The sequence below is a fragment of the Nannobrachium achirus genome (genome assembly GCF_963921795.1).
Source record: "Nannobrachium achirus genome assembly, chromosome: 18".
Taxonomy (NCBI): Eukaryota; Metazoa; Chordata; class Actinopteri; order Myctophiformes; family Myctophidae; genus Nannobrachium; species Nannobrachium achirus.
Window position 1 is genome coordinate 27,426,549 of NC_137825.1, and position 27,019 is coordinate 27,453,567.

Genomic DNA, 27,019 nt, shown 5'->3' on the forward strand with positions numbered 1-27,019 from the left:
TGTGTGCGTGCGTGCGTGCGTGCGTGCGTGCGTGCGTGCGTGCGTGCGTGCGTGCGTGCGTGTGTGTGTGTGTAGTCTCAACCTCGATAAACATGGTGACCTCTCTGATGAGGTACTGGAGGTCCTTCAGAGCTGGTATTTGCCAGTGTTTGATTCTGCCCGCTTCCAATGAAGGAACCTGCATCAACGTGCACACCCTGGATATCACCTGGGGAGGGGAAGAAAACATCAGGAATCCAATTAAAAAGTCTATTAAAGGTGATTTATACTTGGTTGCAAGCCAGTGTCATGCACTGAACATAGAAGATCTACATAACGCATCGCAGCACCATGCATTGTGAGCTTGTAGATCTGCCCAACTATACAGATCCATCTAATATTGTGTAAAAAAAAGCATGCAGATGCCAAGGACCCTAAATCATGACTGACTGCAGAAACATCACTGGAATTGCAACTGAAGGTTGACATTTCTGTTGTTGACATTTCTGTATTATAAATCCTTGTTTTGAGTGGTCTTGTGTAATATTGTAATATTTTGATATGGATTTTTGATATTCATGAGCTGTACTGTATGCCATAAAAATTTAAATTACAACAAAAAAGGTTTTGAATATTTCACTGCATGCGCAATGCACACACACACACACACACACACACACACACACACACACACACACACACACACACACACACACACACACACACACACACACACACACACACACACACACACACACACACTAGTTTTGAGCTTTCTTCTTCTTCACCTTCTCTTTGGTGACCAGCTCTCCCTCAGTGGCGATGTCCCGAATCACATCCTGCATCAAACTGTTGACCGTGTCTGGATCCAGCACTCTGTTTCGCCTCCTGCCTTGGGTGTCCTCCTCTTCCTCCCTGAGTACGTCTGCGGCTCGCATGTTGGCCCCGTGGACCTCCCTCAGCTGCGCGTGGTATTCTTCTTTTAGGACCACAACGTTGGCTTGTCTATGGGCTTCTTCCTTCAACAGCCTCCTCTGCTGGCTTTTGGACAGCTTGTCCACCACGGACAGGGCCGGGAAGTCAGAATCACTCGCTGCGGTGACAGGCGCTGGCGCGGCTTGGAGGATGGGCAGGGTAGAGATCAATGGAGGTTTAGGGCGGCTCCATTGATCGCTCAAGTTACTCGCTGGGTCACTCGCCTTCCCTGAGGTAGCGTGTTTGGACGGAGCAGGCTGTTGAACAGGTTTCTTCGGGGTAGCTGATATGCAGAAAGGCAGAAATAAATGTTCATGTTGATGTGATGATACTTTTTTAAAATAATGTATGTTTTCGAGTGTGCGTGTGTGTACCTCCAGCTTGCTCTAGCGGAGCCATCACTTGGTCAACATTTGGCTCTGATGCTTGGTTAGTTTTCTCTATGGAATGTTAAAATGAATGAGATGAGGTTATTATATGTAGATGTATGTGTATTATGTGATTGTTATACTTTGTATTTTTCATGCAGAATATGATAAATGTATAAATCAATAGAGATACGTTTTGGGTGATTTGAGTGATCAGGGGTGCAGAATGTCCATAAAATGTCATGACTACTAACTTATTCATTAATTTCAACCATATCAATAATATTGTAATTGTGTGTGTGTTCTGAGAGATCTGACATTTATTATTCCCTTCCTTGAAAGAAAATGAAATGATTCGATTGGAACCTTTTGGTGCAGCAGATGCGGTGGTCTGTTTCCTGGTGAGGCCTGCCTCCCAGGTTTCATATACAGACATGTACTGTTTCAGTGGTAGTTTTTCCCCAAAGTGCAGAAAATAGCAGTTCTGTAGCTGTTCCAGTGAGGCACTGGCATAGGGGTATGCCTTTATCACCTGTAACATATTGATTAAAACATTAAGAGTCATTTGTACAGGTTGTACCACACACACTCCAACCTCTCAACATTTGAAAAGGAAACCACCCTAAAGTCTACACACTCTGACTGACCTGAAAGACCCTTTGCAATAATTGTTCTTCACTTGACTTGGACGTGTTGGGAGTTGGAATGAGGGGAGGAGAACAGCTGGTTGAAGAGGCGACGGCAGAACCCAAAGGACCACCAAAGGAAATTGTTGTGGAAGGAGGAGGGCCGTAGTGCAAGTCGGTGGCTGACTGTGGGAGGGAAGCACCAGGGGCAGGTGACGGCAGGCCTTTCCCTGGATTGGTCTTGGATTTGGAGGGAGAATCCTGGGGAGTTGTTGGACGGTTCATCCCAGAAGCCAACGCGGTGCTTGTGGTCCCCCCGACCCCTGACCCAGCTCTGCCTTGAGGCCGATGGGTCACGTGGAAGACTAGGTCCCCCGGGGCCACAACCAGCTCCCTGTCCAGGGAGTTGACCAGGCTGAGCATGGAGTCGAAACCCAGGTCGGATACTTTCAGGTTTTGGTGGTACGCCTGGTTGTAGAATACAGCCACCCTCTTTAGAGGAATCCCTTCTGGGTGATGCTTGATCAGGGTCACTACATTCTCCAGAAGTCTCTTCTCCATCTTTAGTGATTCTAGTCGGAAGAGAAACAGATCATAGTCGATTCAACATGATGCAAACCAGACGTGTCCAAAAACGCCTTTATAATTTGAGAAATAAATATGTACTTGCTAGACTAACATTAACAAAGAAATTCAACATGAAGCAAACTAAAGATCCATTTCCAAAGCTATGAATCAGAATAGAATGACACATAGTCATCACTACCACAGCACCGATCTACTACATTATGACACAAACCATCTACAAGAGTTGTTTCTTATTCATTCATTCCTGTTGGATATTCAAGCTGCTGGCTAGTTTGAGAAGCTAGTAAAATGAGTATGCCATTGGGATGAGTATTATGTTGACAATATTGTATTGCATCTCACCAGGGTGTACTATGTACCCTTGGCAGGGTGTGTTTGTGATAGATTAGATTGAGTTGTCTGGGGAACACAGTGACATATTAGACAAACAGAAAGCTTCATCCATGCTCTCTTTGACTGGTTGGATGGATGAATGAATAAACAAACAAACTCTCTCTTCTTACACTGTGTGTGTGTGTGTGTGTGTGTGTGTGTGTGTGTGTGTGTGTGTGTGTGTGTGTGTGTGTGTGTGTGTGTGTGTGTGTGTGTGTGTGTGCGTGCGTGCGTGCGTGCGTGCGTGCGTGCTAAAGATTTTTTGTTTTGCAGTTCTCAAAACAAACTCACTTTCCACCTGTTGTGGGCATGTTATTATAGTCAGATAGTTAAATCGACAAGCTTGCAACACCCTGCGATGCAACATGATCACAGAGCTCAAGGGGTTAGATTTCCAAAGATTTTTTTCTAATTGTTGAAACGTTTTGCATTTCTTCAATCTTAGAACATAATGACACAGCAGAGCAGTAACCAAAATAGCTACCATGTAAAAAAAAACACTATTCCATGTACAGAACCACACTAATATATAGATAAAAGGTAAAAAGGAAGAAACAAAAAAGATTGTGTCTTACCAATTTTTCAACTGTCTGTCAGTTTGTAAGCAGCCGAACATCATTATCTAAATCAGACAGTAACCTTTCTCTGTTGTGGATTTTAAATCCCTCCTCCCTTCCCATTTGTTTTTATTTTACAGTGAGCCAATCCCAGTGAAGCTAGAGAAAGGAAACTGAAAGTAAGCTGGTATGCTCATTCAGGCACACTCTCCTATTCCTGGAAACAGAAACCTAGATGCAACCAGAGCAGAGGCCACCCTGTACCAAAACTATTACAGCAGCAAGCGCTTGCAACAGCAGGGGTCTTCAAAAGGGGGTCCGGGACCCCTAGGGAGTCCTCAGAGTTACTACAGGGGGTCCTCCAAATCTTCCAATCCTTTTAATATTAACATCTTGAACCCTAGTGTCCATATTCTGAGAACTGTAGCCAAAAATAGCAGATCTACAACCTCGAAGCGCGGTTTGGTGTAGAGGGGAAAAGAGCAGACCAAGTACAGAATAAAAGGTCAAGTTTATTAGGTAATGACAGTGGTTAAATATCTGAAAACACAAATTGACATTGATACGGTGAAATTACATTTTAATATCTATTATATTTAAAACACCAACTTCAGTGTTAAAAGTGTCAAGGTTTTTGAACAAATAAATAATACCTGTGATGAGATGTCTCCACTGCAGGAGGATGACCACAGAAATGATATAATAAGGTCATACTGTCCAGGACACTGGATAATGAAAAGCCAAAACATTCTACATCCTTGGCTTCTGAACACGACACCATCTCATGATCCTTTGTTATGTTTAACTGTCCAATGAATGCTTGACAAGTCTATTTTCCCTGTACCTACTGAAGTATATTTGTGAAATGATGTTACATTGTATTCAGATTCAGATTGAGAAAGAAAAGAGAAACATGTTTATTGTATTGTACCACTGGACATCTATTCTGTATGCTCATTGATTTAATATACAGTAAGAGAAAAACGGACTTACACTGTGTGGTCTCTTTTATTGTGTGGGAGTGAATTTAATCATTTTTGGGGAAACTGTCTGATTCACATGGGATATAAAAATATTTCCATCAGACATGAATCCAAAATACACTGATGATTGTGCTGTCAAACGATGAAACTATATTGAATATATGAAAAGGTTGTGGGGGTCCCTGGTTCATCTCTCTCTCAACTAAGGGGTTCTTGGCCTGAAAACGTTGGAAGACCCCTACGTTACAGCATCATTTGTATGCATTCTGTCTCCTTGTCATTTGCCCTACAATGTGTAGAATGGATTTATTTTATTTTACAGTATTCGGCATGACTCAGTCTTCAGTTTTCTATCTAATAGGTTTACAATGCCCAAAGGTAGGCTTTACTCTGTGCAGGGTGGTGTTGCGACATAAATATGAACACTGGACTCTTAAGGGAGGTTTGTGTTTCCTATACAAGAGAAAAGAAAACAGAATGAAGCTGAGGGGTGATGTAAGAGCAAGACAGAGAGAGGGATGGAGAGCACTGGTAATGAGTTTCACTTTCCTGATCTCATCGGCTGATTCACTGGAGTGGTTGTCCTGGAAACCATGTGACCCCTCTACTCATGCTAGATCACTGGTTCCCAAACATCTGGCCCGGACCCATTTGCGGGTCGCGGACACATTTCTTTATGGGTCCCGGGTCCCTTAATTAACATTTTCAAAAAACATTCCCAAAAAGCTAAAATAAATAGAAATGTAAAAATCTTTAGAAATTCCATAAATTAGAAAACAAGAAGTAGTCAAAATAGGCGATCTACAGGCTCACAACGTGGCACAACGAAGCGACGCGTTGTGAGCTTGAAGATCGTAGACCCACAAGTTTGGGTTCCGGGCAAACTTCTAATCTCTCTTTTGGGTCTCGAGCTGAAATGTGCTAGATCACCGCAATGCCATAGAGGCAGGAAATACTAACAGTTTCCCCAATCATAAATGTACTGTACAGAGAACAGCAGGAATTATCTTTTGATATGAGATATTTATATTCATTACATAGTTACATACCCAGCCTTTATTTACCATGGTGGGTGGGATAAACTTGCTATTTGAGCACGTATAAAACTTCTATCTTCTATCATCCCTATAGAGCATCGCAGTTGAAGCCCCACCCCGTCCTCACTCTGGTGTCGGAAGCGTTTTCCGCATTCATTTCTTCCATAGACATTTCATAAAGTATTTATTTAAACGTTTTTAAGCCTTGGACAAAGCCACCTCGGCTGGAGAGGGATCATGTCAATATTCACATTTTTTTGGACAGACATCAGAATCCAAAAACAATAAAGTCTGCACACTGTTTTTTTCTAGCCTTATTGAAACAATCACATAATGGTGTTAAGCAACGGTCTTCAACAGGGGGTCCTCCTAGAGGCTTCTCAGAGTTACTACAGGGGTTCTGCCGAATCTTTCTGTGATGCGATTTATTTCTATTTCTATTTTTTATATAAAATACTTGAACCATAGCATCCATATTCAAAACAATGAAGACCCCATGTGTAAAGGAACCAACACATTACAAACTTTGGAGCATTGTCCTGTGTGTGGAGTCTGTGGACTTTGTTTTTAAATCACTGTCATGCTCTCTATTGACTGAAACCAACTAGGGCAAGGATGGGCAACTTTGATGATGGAGAGGGCCATTATATTTTCACACTCACTCCAGAGGGCCACAATGCATATACAGTCAAAAATAGCCGATCTACAAGCTCAAAACGCGTCGCAATGTTTTGAGCTTGTAGATCTGCAATTTTTTAATTGGAATCCTGAATTATTTTTTGCCATTTTTTAATGAAAAGTAACATTTTGATTTAATTTCCAATGCATTTATGTGTTCTTATGTTAACTTTATGAACTGAAATACAAATTCATTATGCATAAAAAAGAATAGTACAAGTCATTAAGCTACTAGTACTATAGACTGAAGTAATTAAAGCGGGTCATGTTTGCATGTTTGGAATTGTAACAGCTGAAATCAATAATATATCAGTATTCAGATATTAACCTGCGGCCGCATTAAGGCGCCGGCTACACAGCTGGATATTTCTGAAGCTAGACATTTTTTTATGCGTTTGGGGCTTGCAGCCACACGAAGCTGGATATTTCGGCTGCGAAGCTGGATATTTTTGAAACCGGATAAATAAGTGGAGAGATTGAAAAATATCCGATTCACTGGATCCGTGTAGACACCCGGATATCTCTGAAGACTTTACTGTGTGTGTGCTTGTTAGACCTAGATATCTTTGTCGTGTGGACCTAGATATTTATGTGGATATCTGAAAAAACTGTATATATTAAATATCCAGCTCCGTGTAGCCTATGCCTAAGTGAAGGTGAGGGCCGCATGTGGCCCTCGGGCCGCCAGTTGCCCATGTATGAACTAGGGGCACTGCTTACCTTTACTGCTTGTTTTGGCAGAGTGGGTCTTCATGGCAGAAGGGTCAGAACATCCTGATGCTGATATGGATGAAGCAGATGTTGCTGGAGACACAGGACTAGTGATGTGCCAAACAGTAAGCTCTCCCGATGAGGAGAGGCGTAGCTCAGGCACACTCCTCAGAAATGTCTCCAGATTGCTACAAGTCAAAATGTGAGGCACTACATCAAAATACTTAATGACAAGCACTCATTCAAGTAATATAGTTATATGGTTAAAAGCAAAGATGTATATTAGCTAATTTCACAGGTTTGAGAATTGGACGTTACCTTTTTTTAATGCCCAAGGGTTTTCCATATACATGTTGGTAGAGTATGTGGATCCGATGTAAGGGAATACCCTGGGGGTGATCCATACACAGATGGACAAGTTCTCTCTCATGATTCTTTCTGACAAGTCCATCCATGATTACTACCTGCCAGAAACAAAAAAACATAGTTAGTACTTAGCTCTGGTCCATAGCTCTAACCCTAACGCACTGGTTCCCAAACACTGGGTTGGGAACACTGGGTTCTCTTTTGGGCCTCGAGCTAAAAAGTTTGGGAACCACTGCTCTAATGCTACTATGGACCAGAGCTAGGTAGTACTGTACATAGGTTGGTTTACAATCATTTTGAGACATATATAACCTGTACTGAAGTTTGGGAACCACTGCTCTAATGCTATGGACCAGAGCTAGGTAGTACTGTACATATGTTGGTTTACAATCATTTTGAGAAATATATAACCTGTACTGACTGTTCAGTGGGTAACAGGATAGGTGGGCAGCACTGGACACCAAGGAAGAGTGGGCATATCTCAGTGTTAAATTGTCTATTTTTTTCCAAAATGTTAAAGAATACAATATTTGGAATATGTTTTTTAAGTAAACTAAAGTATAAATGATTAGAACGTGCTTAAACGTTCGACAATAAGGTATAATATTTATACAAAACCGGTTTCCAGTCATTTGGGGGCATTATCCATATCAAAAGGTTGAAGGATAAAATTAAGTCTAATAATAAATGTAACGTGCATGTTCACATCATGTATAGGCTACTTTACATTACATAAGACTGTCTATTATTATTATTATTTACATGTTGGACAAAATAAACTATTTTACATGGAGGTGCCCAGATATCACTATATAAGTGCCCAGTGCTGCCCAGTGCCCACCAACAGTTGTACTTCCTTGTTGCCAGCATCACTTGTGTCGTTGTGTGTACACTTTTGATTATTCTATATCGTCTTTTTTATGTATTGATAATGTCGAGGAAGACTTAAGAGTCGTCGGATACAAAAACTTGCACTATTATTGATTGATTGATGATTTTATTAGAAGTTTGCATAGGAAAAGGTACAGTTTTCATGAGGTCTACTAAAAGGAGATCCATGAAAAGACTAAGCTTATTTCCACTGGAAACCATTAAAGTATCTGATATAACATTGAATGACAGACAAATAGAACACAACAACCCTATACCTTGCTTCGACGTCACGGTGGAATTAAGGCGGGTTATGGAAAACACATCCCTCCTGGCATAAATCTCAAACCTAAGGAAAGCGTAATATTACTCAAGTTCAACAAGTTGTTTGGGGAGACAGAGGCTGGCGGCAAATACAATGCTCAAGACTGTTTGCAGTCCGAGAAATGTTTTCTTTTATTCTATATTAATTATTCTCAACAAGCTTGCTTGACTTCCTGCAAATCCTGCCCACCAGTTGACTAGCGTATATTCATTGTGGAGCTATTAGGTTTATTTCATTCATTTAGGTGCGTTTTCCCCACTGCATTCTGCCCCAGCTGAATTGAATGAATCCTAATTAATTGATGAGAGATGGATGTATCCCATGCTGGCAAATAACAAAACATTGGCTAAAGTTGCTATGCTGCTGCTAGCAAAGAGAGCAACTGTAATTTACGATTATGTTGGAAGTCGTTAACCGTCGTATAAGCACTAATGTAACTAACTTGATATTCTTGATGTGTGAACAAGTTATTCTTGATGTTTCGTCATCTGGACATGTTTGTTGCAGTTGGGTGTCTCTTGCAGTCACGCAGCACAAGGTGGAACATCGCTCCAGCCTCCCGCAGCGTCTTCCTCACTCAGTCCGTCCGTCCCGCTGTCGGATGAAAACCTCATATGTCCAAAATCCTTCCTTTATTATATATATTTTTTTATTTTAATAAAGTAATAAGAATATCAGATCAATAACCTTGTGTTTATCTGCTATTTATTAATTTGCGGGAAAAACATAAGGTTAAAATGTGGAGATACGAGGTTTCTGCCAGACAGCAACCATATGGTACATTATTGCCACGAGTAGTATTTATAAGGCACGTAATAACCTCGCGTCATATATAGGCCTATATTCAGGCTGTAAGGTGAACCTGTTTTTCGATTTGTCCCGTTCCCATTCCAGGGGCACTAAATAATGTTTGCCTCTCTAAAAAAAATATTGACTTTAATCGAGAAATGTGTTTTTGTTTGAATAATTAGTATTCAATGTAATTATGTAGGCAAAATTGTTCTCCCCACGTTTTTGTCACGTGCTTCGCAGCAGACCAATAAGGATTAAGGATGCCGCTTTTGTCTCTCAACAATTCAAGATGGCTGCGCCCTGGCTCAGAAGTGTAAACAAAAAACAAAAGTTCTCAAAAATGTATTCTAAACGATGCAATTAATAACGTTAGCTTAAACGTGTTAAGGAAACTATGAACAATGCATGTTTTAATTCCATATTCACAAAAACTTGAAAGGGGGGCGCTGTATGACGCGAAACACATAGTAAGTAGTGGGAAAAGTTATTTATTTTACTAAACTAAAGTAATGCAATGTAGAAATACTGCTACAAGTCCGGAATTAAAAATACTTTAGCCAAATCGATATCATGCAAGTTCAATGCATTTTCATTCAAAACGTATTCGCTTCGTGTTTGATTTTACTAATGCGCATATAGATCTGCTTTTTTATCTTGAGAAATCATTCCAATTTGGAAGATGTAATGTTTGGATGATCTACTGCTCACCTGATATTCTTGTTCTAGTTATCTATGAGCACATTAAAACAAATTCCTAATAAACTGTAGGTCTACTCTATCTATGCTGAAAGACAAGTACCCTGTAATATGGGGCTTATGCCATTTTAGTGACATCATCTACATTGCAATGAATCAATGAGATAGTTATAAGGCGACACCTAGTGGGCAATTCATTATTCACACTCCCGTTCTAACACAAAATGACAGATAAGCCCTTATTGGAACAAACAACAAATGGTTTATTTCTTCTGGAAAAAAAAGATAAGGGACAACACAAGTAGTAAATGCACATTTACTACCTGCCACGTTTAGTCCCATACAAATTTATATTTGACATCTTTCATTTTTTCTTTGTAAACAGCATCAAAATACTCTGCTTCTGCCACTGTTAACTGGTTTTTCCAGTCTCCTGAAATTCCTGTAAAATACATGACAAAGGAAAAATCATCAAATAAATACTACTTCAATAGGGATTTACTAATTCCTTCAATAATAATAAAAACTGACTTAATAAAACAGCATTATACATAAATACTACAAGAGCAAAAATACATATACCGGTATACTGAGAACACACCTTTCCTGAGAAATTCAGACTTGCTTTGGTCCATGAACTCAGTGGGGACCAGGGAGTAGTTCGACATCTTGTTCTGCTTCATGTTTTTGAACACACATCTGTTCGCTATCTTCTCTATCACCTCAGAGGTCAGAGATTTCCCCATGAACTTAGACATTCTGGTTACTGAATCCTTCAGGTCCTGCACCATGCACAGAACATTTGATTTAGTCACCGTATAGTAACTTTATGGAGGTACTGTTGTGAAATCATAATTGTTTGAAAATATATACACAGAGTCGGTATATAGGCAATAAGTAAGATCCAGTTTTAAACCTCACCATAATCATTTCCTCGTAGGAGATGTACATAATGCGTTCTTGTTCCTTAGCATTCAGCCAGCCCTTTACATGGTCAAACCATGAGCCAAACATAACTGCAAGAGAAATAAAACAAACCACAAGCATTCTGTTAGGGTGCGTGAGCAAGAATCCCTATTCTTTAATCAATTATTAACGCTAACACAATTATTTAGATAGAGTGGCTTTTGAACTTTGCTCATAGATATTTATTCTGTATCTGGCCATAGCTTTCAATATCTCAGTGGATAGATTGATAATACATTATATGACTGGGTCCATAGCTCAACCTTTTCCGTCAAGGAACTTATGTAGGAACTCAGTCTGTGTCCCTGGATTCACCATGTAGGAGGCCATCCCATAGTAGTGGAAGGAAGATGTGAACACATCCCTGGGGTCCCTCATGACGTAAATGACCTGAGGAGATCCAACCACATGCATTAATCATTTACTCATGCTTTGCTGATAATCTAAGTGGTTCTCAATTGCCGATCTACCAACTCACAACTTCACACCGCGATGCTTATAGATCTGCTATTTTCGAAAACGTTTTCACATTTGAGAACGTTTTACTTTAGTAGAGTAAGTAAGTAGTAAGCCTTGCCAGTCTCAGGGCGGACACTCTACTGAACCGGTAAGGACCTGCAAGTACATTCTGATGCCAATACTTTTGTACTTTAACTCGGGTAACATTTGGAATACAGGACATACTTGTAACAGTATTTTTCTATTGTGGGTGGTATTGCTACTTTTACTAGTAGTAAAATATCAACGTTATTCTACCACCACTGTTGGCAACGTGGGATCTGGGGACTCCCTGAGGTCCCAAGGGGGTTCCAGGGGGCCCCAGCAAAAATTATCAATAGTTCATTTTGAACCAAATGAGAGTGTACAAATTTACACCCCTGAGTTAAATTAGGACTTTGTGGTCATGAGATACAATCCAATCGAGAATCAGGTCTATTATTTGTTTTCTAATAAGCAAAAGGTAAAAGGCTCCTTTGTGAAAGGATTGTACACCATTTCACTCAACATCCTCCAGTGTGATCGTATTATACAACATTAAACAGATAATAGGTGACATCTTGTATGTGTTTGTCACTTGCACCACAGCTGCTGTCTTTCACACAAAAAGCAACACTACCATCGGCTTGTCTTTGAAGAAGGACTGTGGCATCATGTTGTAGTGGAAGTGTGTGGCAAAGATACGTGGAGAGGGCCTCTCGTCCAGGTTAAGAAGGTAGGCTCTGTGCTCCTCCAGCCAGGGAACCCTGTCCCAGTTGGGCACGGTCTCAACCGGGGTTGGATCCCCACCACTCTGAATGAGAGGAACAATCTCCTGCATCCATGTTGTACCTGGACACACACAGAGGACACTAAGGCCACATTTTATATAAACATTATATAAACCAACTGTACTGTCTCTGTCTCTGTAGAATGTTCCTTACAGCTCTAAATACGTGCTACATTCTGAGTTCAAATCAACTAAATTTCAGTAAACTAGATTACAAGACATTCCTCTGCTATGTTGCATTCAGTGTTAATCTCCCAATATAATGCACTGTGACATGTATGCCAATGAATGAGCTATATATAAGTGTTCTTGTTGAGTTAGTTAGAACTCAACAAGAACACTTATAGATGCTTCATGGTTTATGAAGACTTAAGCTAAGACCAGGATGGATAAGAGTAATAGGGTGGTTCTACTTGTTCCACACCTCTCCGTTCCAGAGATATGACTAATTATGTCATTTTGAACCTAACCTTGATTGTGACCATGACCTGCTTCAACCCTTTTGTCTCAAATGTTAATAATCTCTTTGCAGAAGCCTAGAGAGACAGCCGCTGATACGAACGACCTACGGCCTGGTCGCGACCTAGGCCACGACCTGGAGGTCGTAGGTCCCGGTTCTGGAGGTCGTAGTTCGCGGTACATACTTGTTAGGTCGCGGCCGGTCTAGTTTCGCGACCCCCGGCCGTGGTTGCGCCACCTCGGTCGTCCCCGGGCCGTTGTTGCGCGATCGGGCCGTTGTTCAGCGACCTGGGAAGTCCGCGGTCGAATTTAAAAGGTCTTTTTGCAGAATATTCTAGAGCAGCAGCGCTATTCAACCTTTTGAAGCTTGTGATTGGCTGAACCGGAGGTAGGAAGCGCTCCATTGTAGTCACTTGGACCGCGCGAGGTGCACCAAAACCTATCCTTAACCCTAACCCCAACTCTAACTCTAACCCTAACCTTAACCCTAACCCCAACTCTAACCCTAACCCTAACCCTAACCCTAACCCTAACCTGCCGACACTGAGTAGCTAACCTGCCGACGCTGTTGAAAACGAGCGCTCCTTCCCTTAGCAAGCGTAGAGTTTCTAAACTCGCGTCCCTTCCCTTAGCAAGCGTAGAGTTTCGATCGCGGCGCTCCTTCCCTTAGCAAGCGTAGAGTTTCTAAACTCGCGTCCCTTCCCTTAGCAAGCGTAGAGTTTCGATCGCGGACTTCCCAGGTCGCTGAATTACGACCGAGATCGCGCAAAACCTCCAGAACCGGGACCTACGACCTCCAAGTCGTGGCCTAAGTCGCGACCAGGCCGTAGGTCGTTTGTATCAGCGGCTCTTGCTGGAAGCCTAGTGATCATTCCCACCACAACATTCACCGATCCATTCTCAAGTCATTCTGTTCAAAGACAATTACAGATAAAATGTGTCTGTGTATTTACTGTAACAAGATTACAATACATAGGACAACACATAGGATATGAACCTTTAAAAGGAGAAAACACAAGAGTTTACTCTTGTGTGTTGCTCTATTCTCTGACATTCTTGCACACAACTACACTCGCTGTCAGAATTGTGATCATGGAATGCAGAGGACAAGAAGCAGCTTGTGAAACAATTCAAACAATACATACCAGCATGTTAGAATAGTCTTTTAGGATTATTACATTATGAAAAAAATACAAAAACAACTATATTTTTTGTTAAAGTACTGGTACCTGGTAGCTGTCAGTCATTTTTGTTGTTAATTCAGACAAAAAGCAAATGGTTAACTTAACTGTAACTAATGATCTGTGAGAAAATGCTATCAAATGAGCCACATTAGAGGTATAAATTGGAACTAAAATTGTAATGTTTAGGGGTATAACACTACTTACCTGACTTGGGATAAGTCACAATGACAATGTCATCTGGCCGGAAAGAAAAGTCCTCATAGTGTTTCAGACATTCTGGAGGATGTAGAATTGAAGGGACGTAAACCCCCTTGTACACGGTGTATAACTCTGCTTCTGTCATCGTTCAGCTGTGCAAACAGACGCCAACAATCGCATGCAGTAGACTCACATGCAGCTGCATAGCACCGTTATGGACTTTGTCTTCTAAATTATTTGAACTTTGCTATTGGTGTTTGCACTTTGGGTTTCCTCACTTCCTCTCTTCTGTGGAAGATTCTGTTGTAACAACGGAGGTGTTGTAAATGTGCCCCCATGTCTAGACTTGTGGCATAGTCAAGCCATACATAAGATAATAAATGAGGTAAGATCATACAATAATAGTATATATACATATGTTTCACCTTACCTTCAGGACATGATCCGCCCCTACACTTGTATCATCTTACACAGGTTCCCTACAACGTCCACAGTTCCAAATGTCTTAATGTCTGATGTGTTTGCTACTCATTATTTACATTTAAATAATGAGTAGCCTTGGGAAGCAACTGTTCCAGCCTTGTGGCCCATAGGGCCTATCTACTGATAGTTACCCTACTGACACAAGTCAGTAGTAGTACTATGTCGCAGGGACCAGTGGTGTAAAGTAACTAAGTATATTTACTAAGTATAAGTACTGTAAATATTTCATTTTTTAGGTATTTTCACTTTACTGAAGTAATTCCAATATTATGTACTTTTACTTCTACTCTACTACTTATAGGCTATAGTAAATATTGTACTTTTACTCCACTGCTTTTATTTGAAAACTTTAGTTAAAATTAATTTTTTACTTTTTTTATTTTACTTACTTTCCCTCGTTAATACATTTCACCACTCCATCATTCCTTTCACTCCCTCATCCCTCGCCAGTCATTTCCCTACTCTGTGTATCCTTGTTAATATCACACATCACTTCATCCTCCATCTTCTCATCACACTCGCCTGTCATCCCTCTAACTGCATCCCGTCCTTAATACCGTAGAGACCATCTCATCCTCCTCCTCCCTTCAACCCCCAACTCCTTCCTGCCCTAAGCCAACAACCGTTCGCCCCTCCATTGCTTCCCAGTGCACTCACCTCACTCTACTTCAGACCTTCAACCTCTCCTCCCCCCATTACCCCATCCCTCAATCAGTCTTCATTGTGGGCTCGCTGAAAGGCGAGACCAGTATGTTATACCAAACTTTATAGGTCAAGTTTATTCTCCTAGAAAAAAGAAGACAGACAGTACAAAAGCAGGGCCCATAGCCAATGAGGAGCAGCGTCCTTGGTGACATCACCACCAAAGGCGATTGTGGGCTCGCTGAAAGGCGAGACCAGTATGTTATACCAAAACGTTATAGGTCAAGGTTATTCTCCTCAAAACAATGACCAACAGTACAAAAGCAGGACCCTTAGCCAATGAGGAGCAGTGTTCTTGGTGACATCACCACCAACAAGTGGGCTCACTGAAACCATAGAGTTATAATAAGAATAGAGAGGACACCAGATATCCCCGCCCGTCCACTTGCATTGAGTTGCTCACCCAGCGCATGAGGCGTTTTCACCCCTCCTTCCTGCTAGTAAAACCGTGACATAGTGGGTCTACTGTGACGCGTTTTGCGTCATAATTTGTGTTCATGGACGCGCTTTCATGAACGAGCACTTCCGGTATGAACGCGCGTCAATACAAAGAAGCCTAGACGCGCGTTCATGTGAGTAGACCCAACTGCAGTACCTCAAAACGGCCACCATGTCCATTTGGTTTCAGGGCGCCCCCAGGGTTCTGGGGGCTTGACTGAAACTAAAGAATATACTAAAGTATATAAAATGTAGGAGTCTCAGAAATAATGTTGGAGTGCACGTTGGGCAGATTCTTATGCCCATATATGTTGGAGTGCCTGTTGGGTAGATCTTTGTGCCCATACATGGTGTTCCATGCGAGCCCACACTGTTTCGTAGGAACAGCATTTCTAGTTAATTCATGTTGTTTCTATCCAATAAATACAACCTGAATGATTTTGCTTGATGGTGTGGTCTTTATTAGTGAATTAACAGAAGATAACAGCTGAGATGATCTTACCACAGCTATTTGCTCCACAAAATAGTCTGTTTTGTGTAATTAAAAACAATTATTTAATGCTTTTTCAGAGGTATTGAACATATGAGCTTTTGACCAGAACATGTTATGTAATCTTGATGCAATATCAAACAGTAAGGGGTGATATGCCTTGTAAAATTGCAGTCATGCACAAATAGATTGATCTGTCATTTCTGATTGCTACATTATTTGTAAACTATCCCTATGTGCATACAAAAAGATTCACAATATTTGAGAAAATTCATTTCAATTGCTATAAATATGACATCCACTGAAGCCCAGCGTCAATATACTCATTCACTATTGATGAATATGCATATAAAATATAAAGTACTATACAAGAAGCAACCGAAACCTGGGGCTTGTCTGTATATACGATTCAGCACAGGAAATACATGAAAGGCATCAACTTCAGAACAAACAGTGCATTTGTTTCTTTTCACCACCACAATCCTTATATTTCAACACATCTAGTGCACCACATCTTCATCTTCCGGGTATGAAGTAAGGGCAAAATGCCCGATGTGTGAATATGTGGACTTTTACATGCCTTTGTGGTCAACTGGTCGTCTCGCGATAAACAGCTGCATACTGCTGGACAGTGGACACGTTTAGCATTTACTCTGTAAGGCCTTAGCTGTCCAGTCAGATCTGGCCACCAGTAACCTTGGTCTTTCACCAGAAGACTGAATCAGCTCCTTTCCACTGAGAGAGAGAGAGAGAGAGAGAGAGAGAGAGAGAGAGAGAGAGAGAGAGAGAGAGAGAGAGGAGGGGGAAAATAAAACTATTAAAAAATGTATTCTCTTACTGTATCTTTTGATGTTTATTGGGAACTATCTGTCATGTAAAAGGATTGAATATTGAATGGTCCATCAGAGACGTTTATTTGTCCTCACCGATGGTAGTCCACGCCAAGAAGGCTAATCCCATTAATGGCAAGGATCCTGTCTCCTGGTACCAGCTTCTCACTCTGGGCCGCCGGGGAGTCTGGGACGACCGCTCGGATGAATATACCATTCAGCCTCAAAGGAGTGTCCTGGAGATGGACAGTGGTGGACAGTAATTTAGTACATTTATTTGAGTTTACATTATACATTATATTGAGTTTCCAATGTACTTAAGTACATTGGAAACTGAAGCCTTTCACTTCATTTCAAATACAAATATTGTTATTGTGCTAGCCACCTATGACGCCCTATTTGAAATATAGTGAAAATAGCCGATCTAAAGCTTGTATATCGTATTTTCAAAGGATTTGAAAATGTACTTCTTGCATGAGTATTTACTTCATACTTGAGTATTTATTTGAGTATATACTTTGTCCACCAATGCCTGGAGATGGATGCACACACAAAGTGCCTTAACTTCATCCATCTCTATTGCAAACCTTAGAAACGAGTAGTTGTACAATAAAGAATCGTTTGCATTATGTTTTTCAGGGGAATATGTGTTATTTTTGGTCATACAATAAAGTATAAATTAATGAATTGCTTTTGTTTGTCATTATTGTTTGTCTGTTGTCCTATTCTTGAGATCGAAGTGAAAATAAAGAGAAGGATCTCATTTGTAATTTCACTCTGTGACCAGCAGAGGATAGTATTATATAATATATAGAACACCAGATAAAGGAATAGACTACTGCAAGTAAAAGAGTTAACCCTTGCCCCCGAGATTGATAATGGTCTCCTTTGTATTACAATAACAAACATTCACTGGACCACCCTGCTGTTTAAATTGAGGACAGGTGTGTAAAGGAGATAGACGAGAGCATTACAGAGACACAGATAAGGGGGGAATTTCAGGCAGCTCTATTGAACCCGGTGGCATGCTTTTGCACATGTTCCATCCTCAATCTCTGAACTGATGGAATTGATACAGAATATGATGCATCACTAACAGCAGTCACTAGTCAGTTTAAGAGAGCTAGTTCATTGAAATCACATTTATTGTTGACGATGCTGATGCTTCAGAGCAAGGGTCTTCAACAGGGGTTCTGGTACTAGGGGGTCCTCAGAGTTACCACAGGGGTTCCTCCAAATCTTTGTGTGATAGAAGATTTTTTTCCCTCCTTTTTTATATTAACCACTTGAGCCCTAGCGTCCATATTCTGAGAACTAAAAATAGCAGATCTACAAGCTCACAACGCCTCGCGCTGCGAGGCGTTGTGAGCTTGTAGATCGGCTATTTTCGGCAAAGAGGTTTGGTGTAGAGGGGGGAAAAGAGCAAACCAAGTACAGAGTGAAATGTCAAGTTTATTAAGTATTGACTGTTCAAGTGGTTAAATATCTGAAATTGACAAGAATCCAAAATATACTGAGGATAGTGCTGTCAAACAATGAAATTATACCATATGGAATCTATGAGAAGGTTGTTGGGGTCCCTGCTTCATCACTCTCTCAACTAAGGGGTCCTTAGCCTGAAAACGTTGAAGACCCCTGCTTCAGAGAACTGAAAGGTTAGACGCTGAGCGTAATGGGACGCCCCTGGAACCTCAGAGCAGATGTTTCATCTGTCATGAGAGCTTTTATGTATTTCACCTTTGACCTCACACAAAGGCCTCTCTAAAGAACTCGCGCAGAACAATCAGGATAACGTGGGAGGTCGAGTGTACGTACGGGGTGTTCTCCCCTGTGATTTATTACCTGCCGGCTAGAATAGGATGGAACCACAGGGGTAGTAGTGGCATCTAATGGGGGCCAGCTATGTACAGTTTGGCCATTCGTGGAGTATCACTTAACAGATGTTCTTTCTCACTCACCCTAGCATCAACCAGGGCAAGGCCCAGTCCTCGTTCGCCACGCTCCAGCTCGAGGCTGAAAACCTCTTCATCATTGCTGTCATCTTCTTCACCCTCCTCGTCATCCATCTCATCTGCCTCTTCCTCCTCCTCTTCTTTTAACGATACAGTTCCTCTCTTGTCAGTGCTGTCCAGCCGCAAACAGTCTGTCATCAGCGCAGCCAAACACTCAGACACAAATCCACCTGAGAAGAAAACACAGCTTTATGGGATTTGGCCGAGAACAGACACACCACAGCAGCAGTCCCTGCAAACCATGTGAAGTGAAGATCGTAAGCCAAAGTGAGGAAACCTCTAAGATGAGGCTATTGACTCAAACATGCCTTTCAACTGTACCTTCCTCGTCTCCCTAGGACCAGGCAGCTGTGAATTATCTATCTTTCTCTGTCTCATTCTTTCAATCCCTTACCTTCGTGTAAGTCGACACCAGAGGACCAGCAGGGATCTTCACCAGGTTGCGAGTCGCTGTCTTCCTTCTTATCTCGCTCCTCCTTCTCTGGGTCAACCAGCTCCAGGTTGTGGGGAGTGTTGGGTGGGGTGAGGAGACAAGAGGGGTCCAGTGCTGACTTACTGAGCCCGGCGGTGCCTTTGGTCTCCCCACTTTGCAGCTTAAGACTCCTCAGCTTCTGGGACAGAATAAGAGCCCCGCCGGAGTTGAATTCCTCCAGGCAGTGGGTGGAGGAAGAGGATGGAAATGGTGAGAGGCCTGAAGCAGCAGACACAGGAGAAGGCGAAGCAGCGGGCTGAGCGGCGGGCTGAGGCAACACCACATCAACCAGTGATGGGTCCAAGGATTCAAGGCTGGCTTTTGGGAGGACATCCATCTTGATCAACTTAGCTTCCATGGGAAGAGCACAACTCTAAGACAAAGAGTATTATAACATACAGTAACATAAAAACACTAGAAATGCCTCTCATGTACCAGTATGAGATTCACAGTGGAAAGACAAACACACAAACAGGGGTGAAAACATTATACATAACATCCGCCACGCCTGGGGCCTGGCAGAGATAAAATAACATTGATCAAATCGGCATGAAAGGATAACAATAGCAGCCAAGCTTTTTTCACCTGCTGCTTCCTCACAACCGTGTCTCCATGGGACTGTGAGTCCGAGAGGGCAGAGATGAGCTCTCTGAGCATGCTCAGCTGTTTCCTCAGGGCCGGGTCTGTCAGCGCTCTCCTCGGCTCCAGGTGGTAACCCCTGCCGGGCAGCACCAGAGGGTGGTGGGTGTCAAAACTCTCCAGGACATCAGCTGAAGTTAGTGGAAAACAAAAAGAATTACATTGTGCTTTGGGCTGTCATGATTGATGATGACATTTTACATGACGATGAATTGTCACTCAAATACATTTTCGTAGACAAAATCAACTGTAGATTTAGTCATAAAATCTTATGATATTTAGTTAGACTAAAACCAAAACATTTCAGATGAATAAAATAAATAAACTATAACTAAATAGAACATTTGCTGCCAAAATCAACACTATAGGGAACACAGGTCTGTAAAGGGTCGTTCCCACCGGTCAAGATAAAGATAAAGATAAAAGATTGAGAACGATATTTTGTATCTTTGTATGTGTGTCTCACCGGTCTTGTGAGCCGCTGGTTGGTCCTGTGGACAGGGAGCCCAGGCGTGCGGGCGTGGAGAGGCTGGACTGTAAGCACTCAACAGGTGGTGCAGCTGAGCCGCACTCAGGGCTGAGAAGTCGGAACGCAGGGACAGCCAAGATGTCTACTCCAAGATGCGCGCACACACACACACACACACACACACACACACACACACACACACACACACACACACACACACACACACACACACACACACACACACACACACACACACACGTTTCGTAAATTAAAGCCATACTTCATCATACAAAAGTGTTACAGGCTATTACACTATTTTAAATCGTTTTTAAAATAATAACAAAATAAAGGCAGGTTTTAGCTGGGTCGTTTATGGCACTTCCGTGACCACGAGAGCAAAGGTCCGTTTCTCAATGGATTTGTCATCTAGGAGGGTTATTAAACTAATTTGGCCGGGGTGTGTTTTTTTAAATGGCGGGGGAAATGTTTGACAGCTGGGGTAATTTTCAGTCTCATTCACTTACTATACACTACACTATAAAGGAAAAAATTACTCCCAAAAAATCTGCTTTAAGTGGGATGTGAGGGGTCAAACTAGGGGTTTTTAATTATTCTGAATCCATTGCAAGCATTTGTTTTGCATGAAAAACATTCCTCGGGCTAAAAAACGGACAACAAAACTATGGTTTAGTGATGAGTCATCAATTTTCACAGTCTTTTGGGGTCTGTTTTTAGCCCAAGGAATGTTTTTCATGCAAAACAAATGCTTGCAATGGATTCAGAATAATTAAATACCCCTAGTTTGACCCCTCACATCCCACTTAAAGCAGATATTTTTGGGAGTAATTTTTTCCTCTATAGTATATTTAAAAAGATACACCCCGGCCAAATTTGTTTAATAACCCTCCTAGATGACAAATCCATTGAGAAACGGACCTTTGCTCTCGTGGTCACGGAAGTATCGGATTCGCCCCAACTATTTTGGACATACAAGGTTTCTACCTGACAACGACAAAATATTTATTCAAAAATGACAAAACATTTAATGTTGCTATGTCGGTACATAGCAACAAGAAACCACAAAAGGGGTTCCCATCCTAAATGGGTTAATATTCCAATAATAAGGTGGTTTTATGAATGCATTTTTTAAAACCTATCCCTAAAGCTGTTACTAGCCGATCTGCAAGCTCACAATTGCGCTGTTGTGATCTTGTAGATCTGCTACTTTCGGTATGTGACACCGGAGTGGAACTAAGTATAAATGAGACATACTGTAACTCCAACCACAACCACTAAACCTAAGCTCTAAATGCCTGACACTAAACGCAAGCTGAATCTTTTCCCTAATTGTAAGCCTAACTCCCCAAGTTTTGTTTAGCCTAATCATAAAACACACATTTATTTTGTAAGTACCAGGAAAATCCTCATAATGTCTTTTTCTAAAATTCTGCTATACTCGGCCCACCCAAGCATAGTAATCAAGTACAAACTCACACACACACACACACACACACACACACACACACACACACACACACACACACACACACACACACACACACACACACACACACACACACACAGAGACACATAGGGAGAATGAAACATGCCGCTTCTATAAACCAACACATGTTTGACAGTTACATTCACAGGCATTCATGCAGGCGTATGAATTGCATATATTTAGTCAGCAAAAACCTTTGGGAAGTAAACTCTGCTGGCCAAATGCCAGCAGAGCAATCCATCTCTCATTTTACACACACACACTAGACATCATATTAAAAGGCTACAAAGAAAATGTTGCATTAAATAAGCGGCTAGGGTGAAGGAAAATGGATTTAGGGAACGTCACCCTTCCTCTGTGTGCATGAAAGTAGCATTGTATTCACATCATTAAATCCTCACGCTGTAAACTCTCTTGTTAATTATTTCCATTGGATGACATTCGAGGCACCATTGGGGCTGTGTGTGTGTGTGTTTGTGCGTGTGCGTGAGCGCGTGTGTGTGCGTGTGTGCGCGCGTGCGTGTGCGTGTGCGTGTGCGTGTGTGTGTGTGTGTGTGTGTGTGTGTGTGTGTGTGTGTGTGTGTGTGTGTGTGTGAGTGTGTGTGTGTGTGTGTGTTTGAGTGTATACACAGTACAGTATGTGTGCTTACCTGCAATAAGTTCTCTCTGGGTGTTGCCAGTAGATTAACAGCTGATGAGAGAGTGTGTGTGTGTTCCAGGGCCAGTTCTCCAAGTCCGGAACCAGAGCCCTGGGCCCAGTCCAGAAGCAAATCCAGACTGGCGCGGATGCACACCCCTCTGGACCATTGGTAGAAGCCTGCCTCAGACCCTTCACACAGATTATGGAAAAAGGATAGATGAAGTCATGTGCATTTGTTTAACTATGTTAAAATGTCCAAGGTGTTGCTCCAGTACCACAACAATATTATTATTACAGAACAAAACAAGGGAAACCAAGTGCTCACAGGATGTAAAAAGAGTAAAAGGAGTAGATGGTGCTCACGGATCAAACGGGATCAAGACATAAGAAAAAAAAAACTGAGGCAATCCAAGAACTCGAGGTTAAAAAGAGGAACAACCCTTTACTAAATTACCAGTAAGACTCCCTAATCGGGAAATAAGCGACTGTCAGATCGCATACACAAACCTTAGAAGGCAATCGTAGCCAATCAGGAGGGAATATGGGAAATGGGACAGATCCATGTTGATGACATGACTTTGGAGATACTGTGTACCGCTTTGAGTGATTTTAGGGCAAAATCTGTAGGAGCAGTGTCCAAAAATGTGTTTTGCAAAATTCGGTTTCATGGTGGCACTAGAAGAGGGCCATGTGATAAATCAGGGCTGGAGGTTGTGGTTTGCCAGCCAAGGAGTGTGTGTGCAAAGTTTGGCATGGATAGGGGCACTGTAGGGCCAACAGTGTGACATGACGTGATGGACAGACGGATGGACGGACGGACGGACGGACGGACGGACGGACGGACGGACGGACGGACGGACAGACTGGATCGCCTCAGTTATTTTTTCTTAAATATTATTATTACATTTGCCTCATATGGAGCAGTTGGGGGTTCAGTGTCCTGCTCAAGGACACTTCGGCTCAGGGAGAGCGCTGGGAGCCTTCGATTTCCCAAGCCGCCATTCTACCCCCTGAGCCACTGCCGCGTGCATGTGCTGCTCATACATGCTGCAGGCTACCCACCTCTCTCCATAAGGGAGTTGAAGAGTGAGGCGTTGATGAAGTAGAAGATGTAGGCAAGGAGTTGAGAGGAGATCTCCGGGTGGACGTGACAGTCCAGGAGCAGGTGCCTGGTTTCAGTTAGGACCTCCAGAACTTGCTCCGTCTCACCGGGGACCTGTGGAACACCGTTGCCCAGAGTCTGAACACCCTGGGCTGGCGTTTGCATCTCAGTACCCTCCCTGAATGGGTTGCTGTCCAGAATGCCTGGTAGGATTGGGTACAGGACCTGGTTGGTAAAACAAGACGAAGGTGATTGCTATGAAAGTATAAGCAAGGAGATTAGGTTCAATAAACCCTGGCCTGTACAGAAAGGATGCCTCAAAATCTATTTGTCTTACATGGCCAAATATACTGTATGTATTTTACTGAAAAATACCCCATTATTTTATATAGAATTTATGGGGGAATTTTAATTTGTGGTCGGAATCAAAATCTTTTTTATATATATATTTTTCCCACCACCAATTACTGTATATTTTCCCAGTATGAAGCAGTGAGGCTTCCTTGTCCGTTTGGAGTTGGGGATTGTTGACCATTCCTGTGGCTTGATTTGAGGTCGGAAAACTTAAATTCGGATGGCTGATGCACTGATCACTGGGATAAACTGAAACATGTAGCTCTCTAAACCAGAATGATTCAGACCACCCATAATGTCTCTCCCTCTGTCTGCCTCTATCTTACACAGACACACATATATCTACATAACACAGACATTAAGCAGTCCAAACCCACTACTACAGGCAGAGAGAGAAAGACAGTAAGAGAGAGGGAGAGAGAAAGAGAAAAAAAGTGACAGAGCAAAAGAAAGCCAGAGAGAGACAGTCAGAGAAAGAGAACGAGAGTCGAGAGATGGAAAGAATATACCGTTTCCTCCCTTCAGCCAAAGCTTCTTGTGCTCTTTGGAGCAGGCCTGGACAACGATAGCTTTGTTCAGGCTAATTGTACACAGACATCCCCATTCCCCTCCAACCCCTCTCTCCTACACCCACCAAGACTCTTTGGCCAGCGCCAGTCATAGATCCACATTCCTCAAAAGCTGAATATGGCGCATGTGGGCTTGGCATGGCCCAGCTACAGGACTGCTGAGTGAAGACTTTTGAAGGAATCCACCAGAGCAGATCATTTTACATTACTGTAAGGCCCCGCAGGGCGAGTGTGAACAGTACAATATACAGCCACAATTCCCATTACGTGAGACAATGGAAATGGGTGGATGCGAAGCTAAATACTGTAATGTCCCAGTTTTTTTTTTTTTTCAGATGGAAAATGTCGCTCAGTGGAACCAGCCACCACTCATTCGGACAAAGGTCCTGGCTCTAACTGTTTAGTCTGTTGTCGGTTGCCTTGCATGCTAAATTGTAAGTTCTTCTAATTAGACGGTTGTGACATGTAACAATCTCTGGGTCCTGATGACAGGATCTGAAACATGCATCCGTGGAATTGTTCTCCAGCCTGCCCTCGAAAAAGCTTTGTGTGCATGAGTGTGTTTAGACATTTTTGTGTCTGTGCGTGCGTGTGTTTGTTTGTGTGTGTGTGTGTGTGTGTGTTTGTGTGTGCCATGTGTTTTCAGTCTGGTCTCTGTAAGACTGCTTACGTACATTATTGTTGTGCACATAATAAACACGCGGTTTGTCCCCCAGACCGGATCAGCAGGCCTGTGTCATGACACGTCCTTCATGGGAATAGCTGGTCACCAATGGCGCCTTTTGTCTTTCATGCCACAACAGCAACCATTCCCCCATAGATTGAAGAGCATGAAATACCCCAAAAAGTAAACACAGATTGAGTCTGTGTTATTCTTTCTATGGTTGGGTCTGGTGGGGCTTACTTTGCCTGTTGGATTTAGATGTCAATGCAGAGCACCTATAGCTATAGTGGAACCCACTGGTTGGATGAGGGACTATAAGGGCAGAGAAACCCAGCTTCTTGATCTTGTTCACAAAAACTCTCTGTGTTTCCTTTCCTCATACTTACTGCCTCTAGTTTGTCTAGTCTGAACTCTCAAACTAATACTATATGCCACCCCTTCCACAAAATGAATTAAGTTAAGACCCACTTCTCACCATCAGACCTGTCTTGCAACCATGGGGAAAGTGTATGTTTAATGTAAGCCAATAAGCTTCAGCGATTCTCTTCTGTGATATAAGGGGGAAGGGTAGAGAATCTAGAGATGCTGGAATAAATCATTATGCTTAAACATTAACCTTATGATAACCTTGCATTGGCTGCCTGCTTGCCTTATTTCAGTTGATATCCTATTTCAGTTTAGCTGTCAGTCTGAAAACCTCAGCCAACTGACAGCTATGATGGATGAGAAACTCAAGGCCAAAACAGCCTGCATGACCACAAATGGCAAACACGCTCACAAGGAGCACCACATGTGCGCACACGCGCGCACACGCACGCACACACACACACACACACACACACACACACACACACACACACACACACACACACACACACACACACACACACACACACACACACACACACACACAAATATGTCTAATGATAAAAAGCAAGAAGATGTCTTACAAAATATTTAAATGATGTGCCAATATTCTGTTGAGACAAATTACATATTGTACATTACAAATGTATTGGATTTATTAGGTTTCATGTCCATGTATCACTCAACATATAGGCATCTGGAAGTCATTTTCTCCAGCACACTGACCAGCATTCCTCCATAAGAGGACAAATGCTGACTGAGGACAGGTAGTTAGACAACCACATCCCCTTATACAGCAAATAAATATACCGTGCATATATGCAAGTCATATAAAATCACGAGACCAGCCACTATTCAGGAATGTCTCTGGTTTCCTCCTTGGATACATGATAGGTCTTTTCCTTCCACTTCCTTCCTGCATAGGAAACAGAGATAGAGGACCCCTGGACTGTGTGCACGTCTCTTTGTGAACACGAGGTTCACCTCAGTCCCACTTGGCAGAGCACGATGAGGCTAATGTGAGACCGGGTTAATGCTAGCGTCTCAAAACATATCTGCGCCAGTGCTATCTCTGACGTTGCTAATGCGTGACATGACTTCCTTTTGCCCAGGCCCTATTCCCTTTAAACTGGGTGGTGCTGGTTCAGAGCATCCACGGTTCACTGACTCTACTGGACAGGATGAGATGGGTGTGATTCTGATATTTTCCCTGGACATATGATACATATACAAATTACAATATTTGGGCAGCCAATCTTTATGATGTTATTTTCTTCTTTAATATTTG

At 42.2% G+C, this 27,019-nt stretch overlaps 3 protein-coding genes across 8 annotated transcripts in view; all 3 read right to left on the minus strand.

The window, feature by feature from the left end:
- The window catches only part of LOC308303675 (uncharacterized protein), a 58,860-nt gene extending 49,856 nt beyond the window's left edge, over positions 1-9,004 (minus strand). For 4 of the 6 annotated variants that reach the window (XM_080748128.1, XM_080748127.1, XM_080748129.1 and 1 more), the window contains exons 1-8: positions 8,878-9,004; positions 7,193-7,338; positions 6,884-7,062; positions 1,970-2,520; positions 1,689-1,854; positions 1,329-1,394; positions 768-1,237; positions 83-208 (exon numbers count right to left, since the gene is read on the minus strand). In XM_080748128.1, the coding sequence (XP_080604254.1) occupies positions 83-208; positions 768-1,237; positions 1,329-1,394; positions 1,689-1,854; positions 1,970-2,520; positions 6,884-7,062; positions 7,193-7,329 (1,695 nt within the window). In that variant the 5' untranslated portion in view covers positions 7,330-7,338; positions 8,878-9,004. Of the gene's footprint in view, positions 1-82; positions 209-767; positions 1,238-1,328; positions 1,395-1,688; positions 1,855-1,969; positions 2,521-3,483; positions 3,527-6,883; positions 7,063-7,192; positions 7,339-8,877 lie in introns of those variants that run through there. The other 2 variants (XM_080748126.1, XM_080748130.1) reach the window with 2 other exon arrangements.
- Positions 9,005-10,168: 1,164 nt separating this feature from the next.
- Positions 10,169-14,163, minus strand: sult2st2 (sulfotransferase family 2, cytosolic sulfotransferase 2). Its single transcript, XM_080746966.1, has 6 exons — positions 14,004-14,163; positions 12,007-12,218; positions 11,153-11,279; positions 10,845-10,939; positions 10,525-10,705; positions 10,169-10,365 (listed from the first exon to the last, which is right to left on the minus strand). The coding sequence occupies exons 1-6, from the start codon at positions 14,140-14,142 to the stop codon at positions 10,256-10,258; spliced, it is 864 nt and encodes a 287-aa protein (XP_080603092.1). The 5' UTR covers positions 14,143-14,163; the 3' UTR covers positions 10,169-10,255.
- A 2,547-nt stretch (positions 14,164-16,710) lies between these two features.
- radil2b (Ras association and DIL domains 2b) overlaps positions 16,711-27,019 on the minus strand; it is a gene marked incomplete at its 5' end in the record, with an annotated part of 29,432 nt that continues 19,123 nt past the window's right edge. Inside the window, 8 exons of the mRNA XM_080747323.1 lie at positions 16,711-16,845; positions 17,037-17,176; positions 18,899-19,122; positions 19,347-19,797; positions 20,010-20,194; positions 20,530-20,674; positions 22,687-22,865; positions 23,739-24,003. Coding sequence (XP_080603449.1) covers positions 16,752-16,845; positions 17,037-17,176; positions 18,899-19,122; positions 19,347-19,797; positions 20,010-20,194; positions 20,530-20,674; positions 22,687-22,865; positions 23,739-24,003 — 1,683 coding nt within the window. The 3' untranslated portion in view covers positions 16,711-16,751. The remainder of the gene's footprint in view (positions 16,846-17,036; positions 17,177-18,898; positions 19,123-19,346; positions 19,798-20,009; positions 20,195-20,529; positions 20,675-22,686; positions 22,866-23,738; positions 24,004-27,019) is intronic.

Coding starts and splice junctions, on each gene's coding strand:
- sult2st2 (XM_080746966.1), bottom strand. CDS start 14,142: ATGACAGAAGCAGAGTTATACACCGTGTACAAGGGGGTTTACGTCCCT. Junction 11,280..12,006: donor TCTTCAAAGACAAGCCGATG/GTAGTGTTGCTT, acceptor GGATCTCCTCAG/GTCATTTACGTCATGAGGGA. Junction 10,706..10,844: donor CCTACGAGGAAATGATTATG/GTGAGGTTTAAA, acceptor TGCATGGTGCAG/GACCTGAAGGATTCAGTAAC.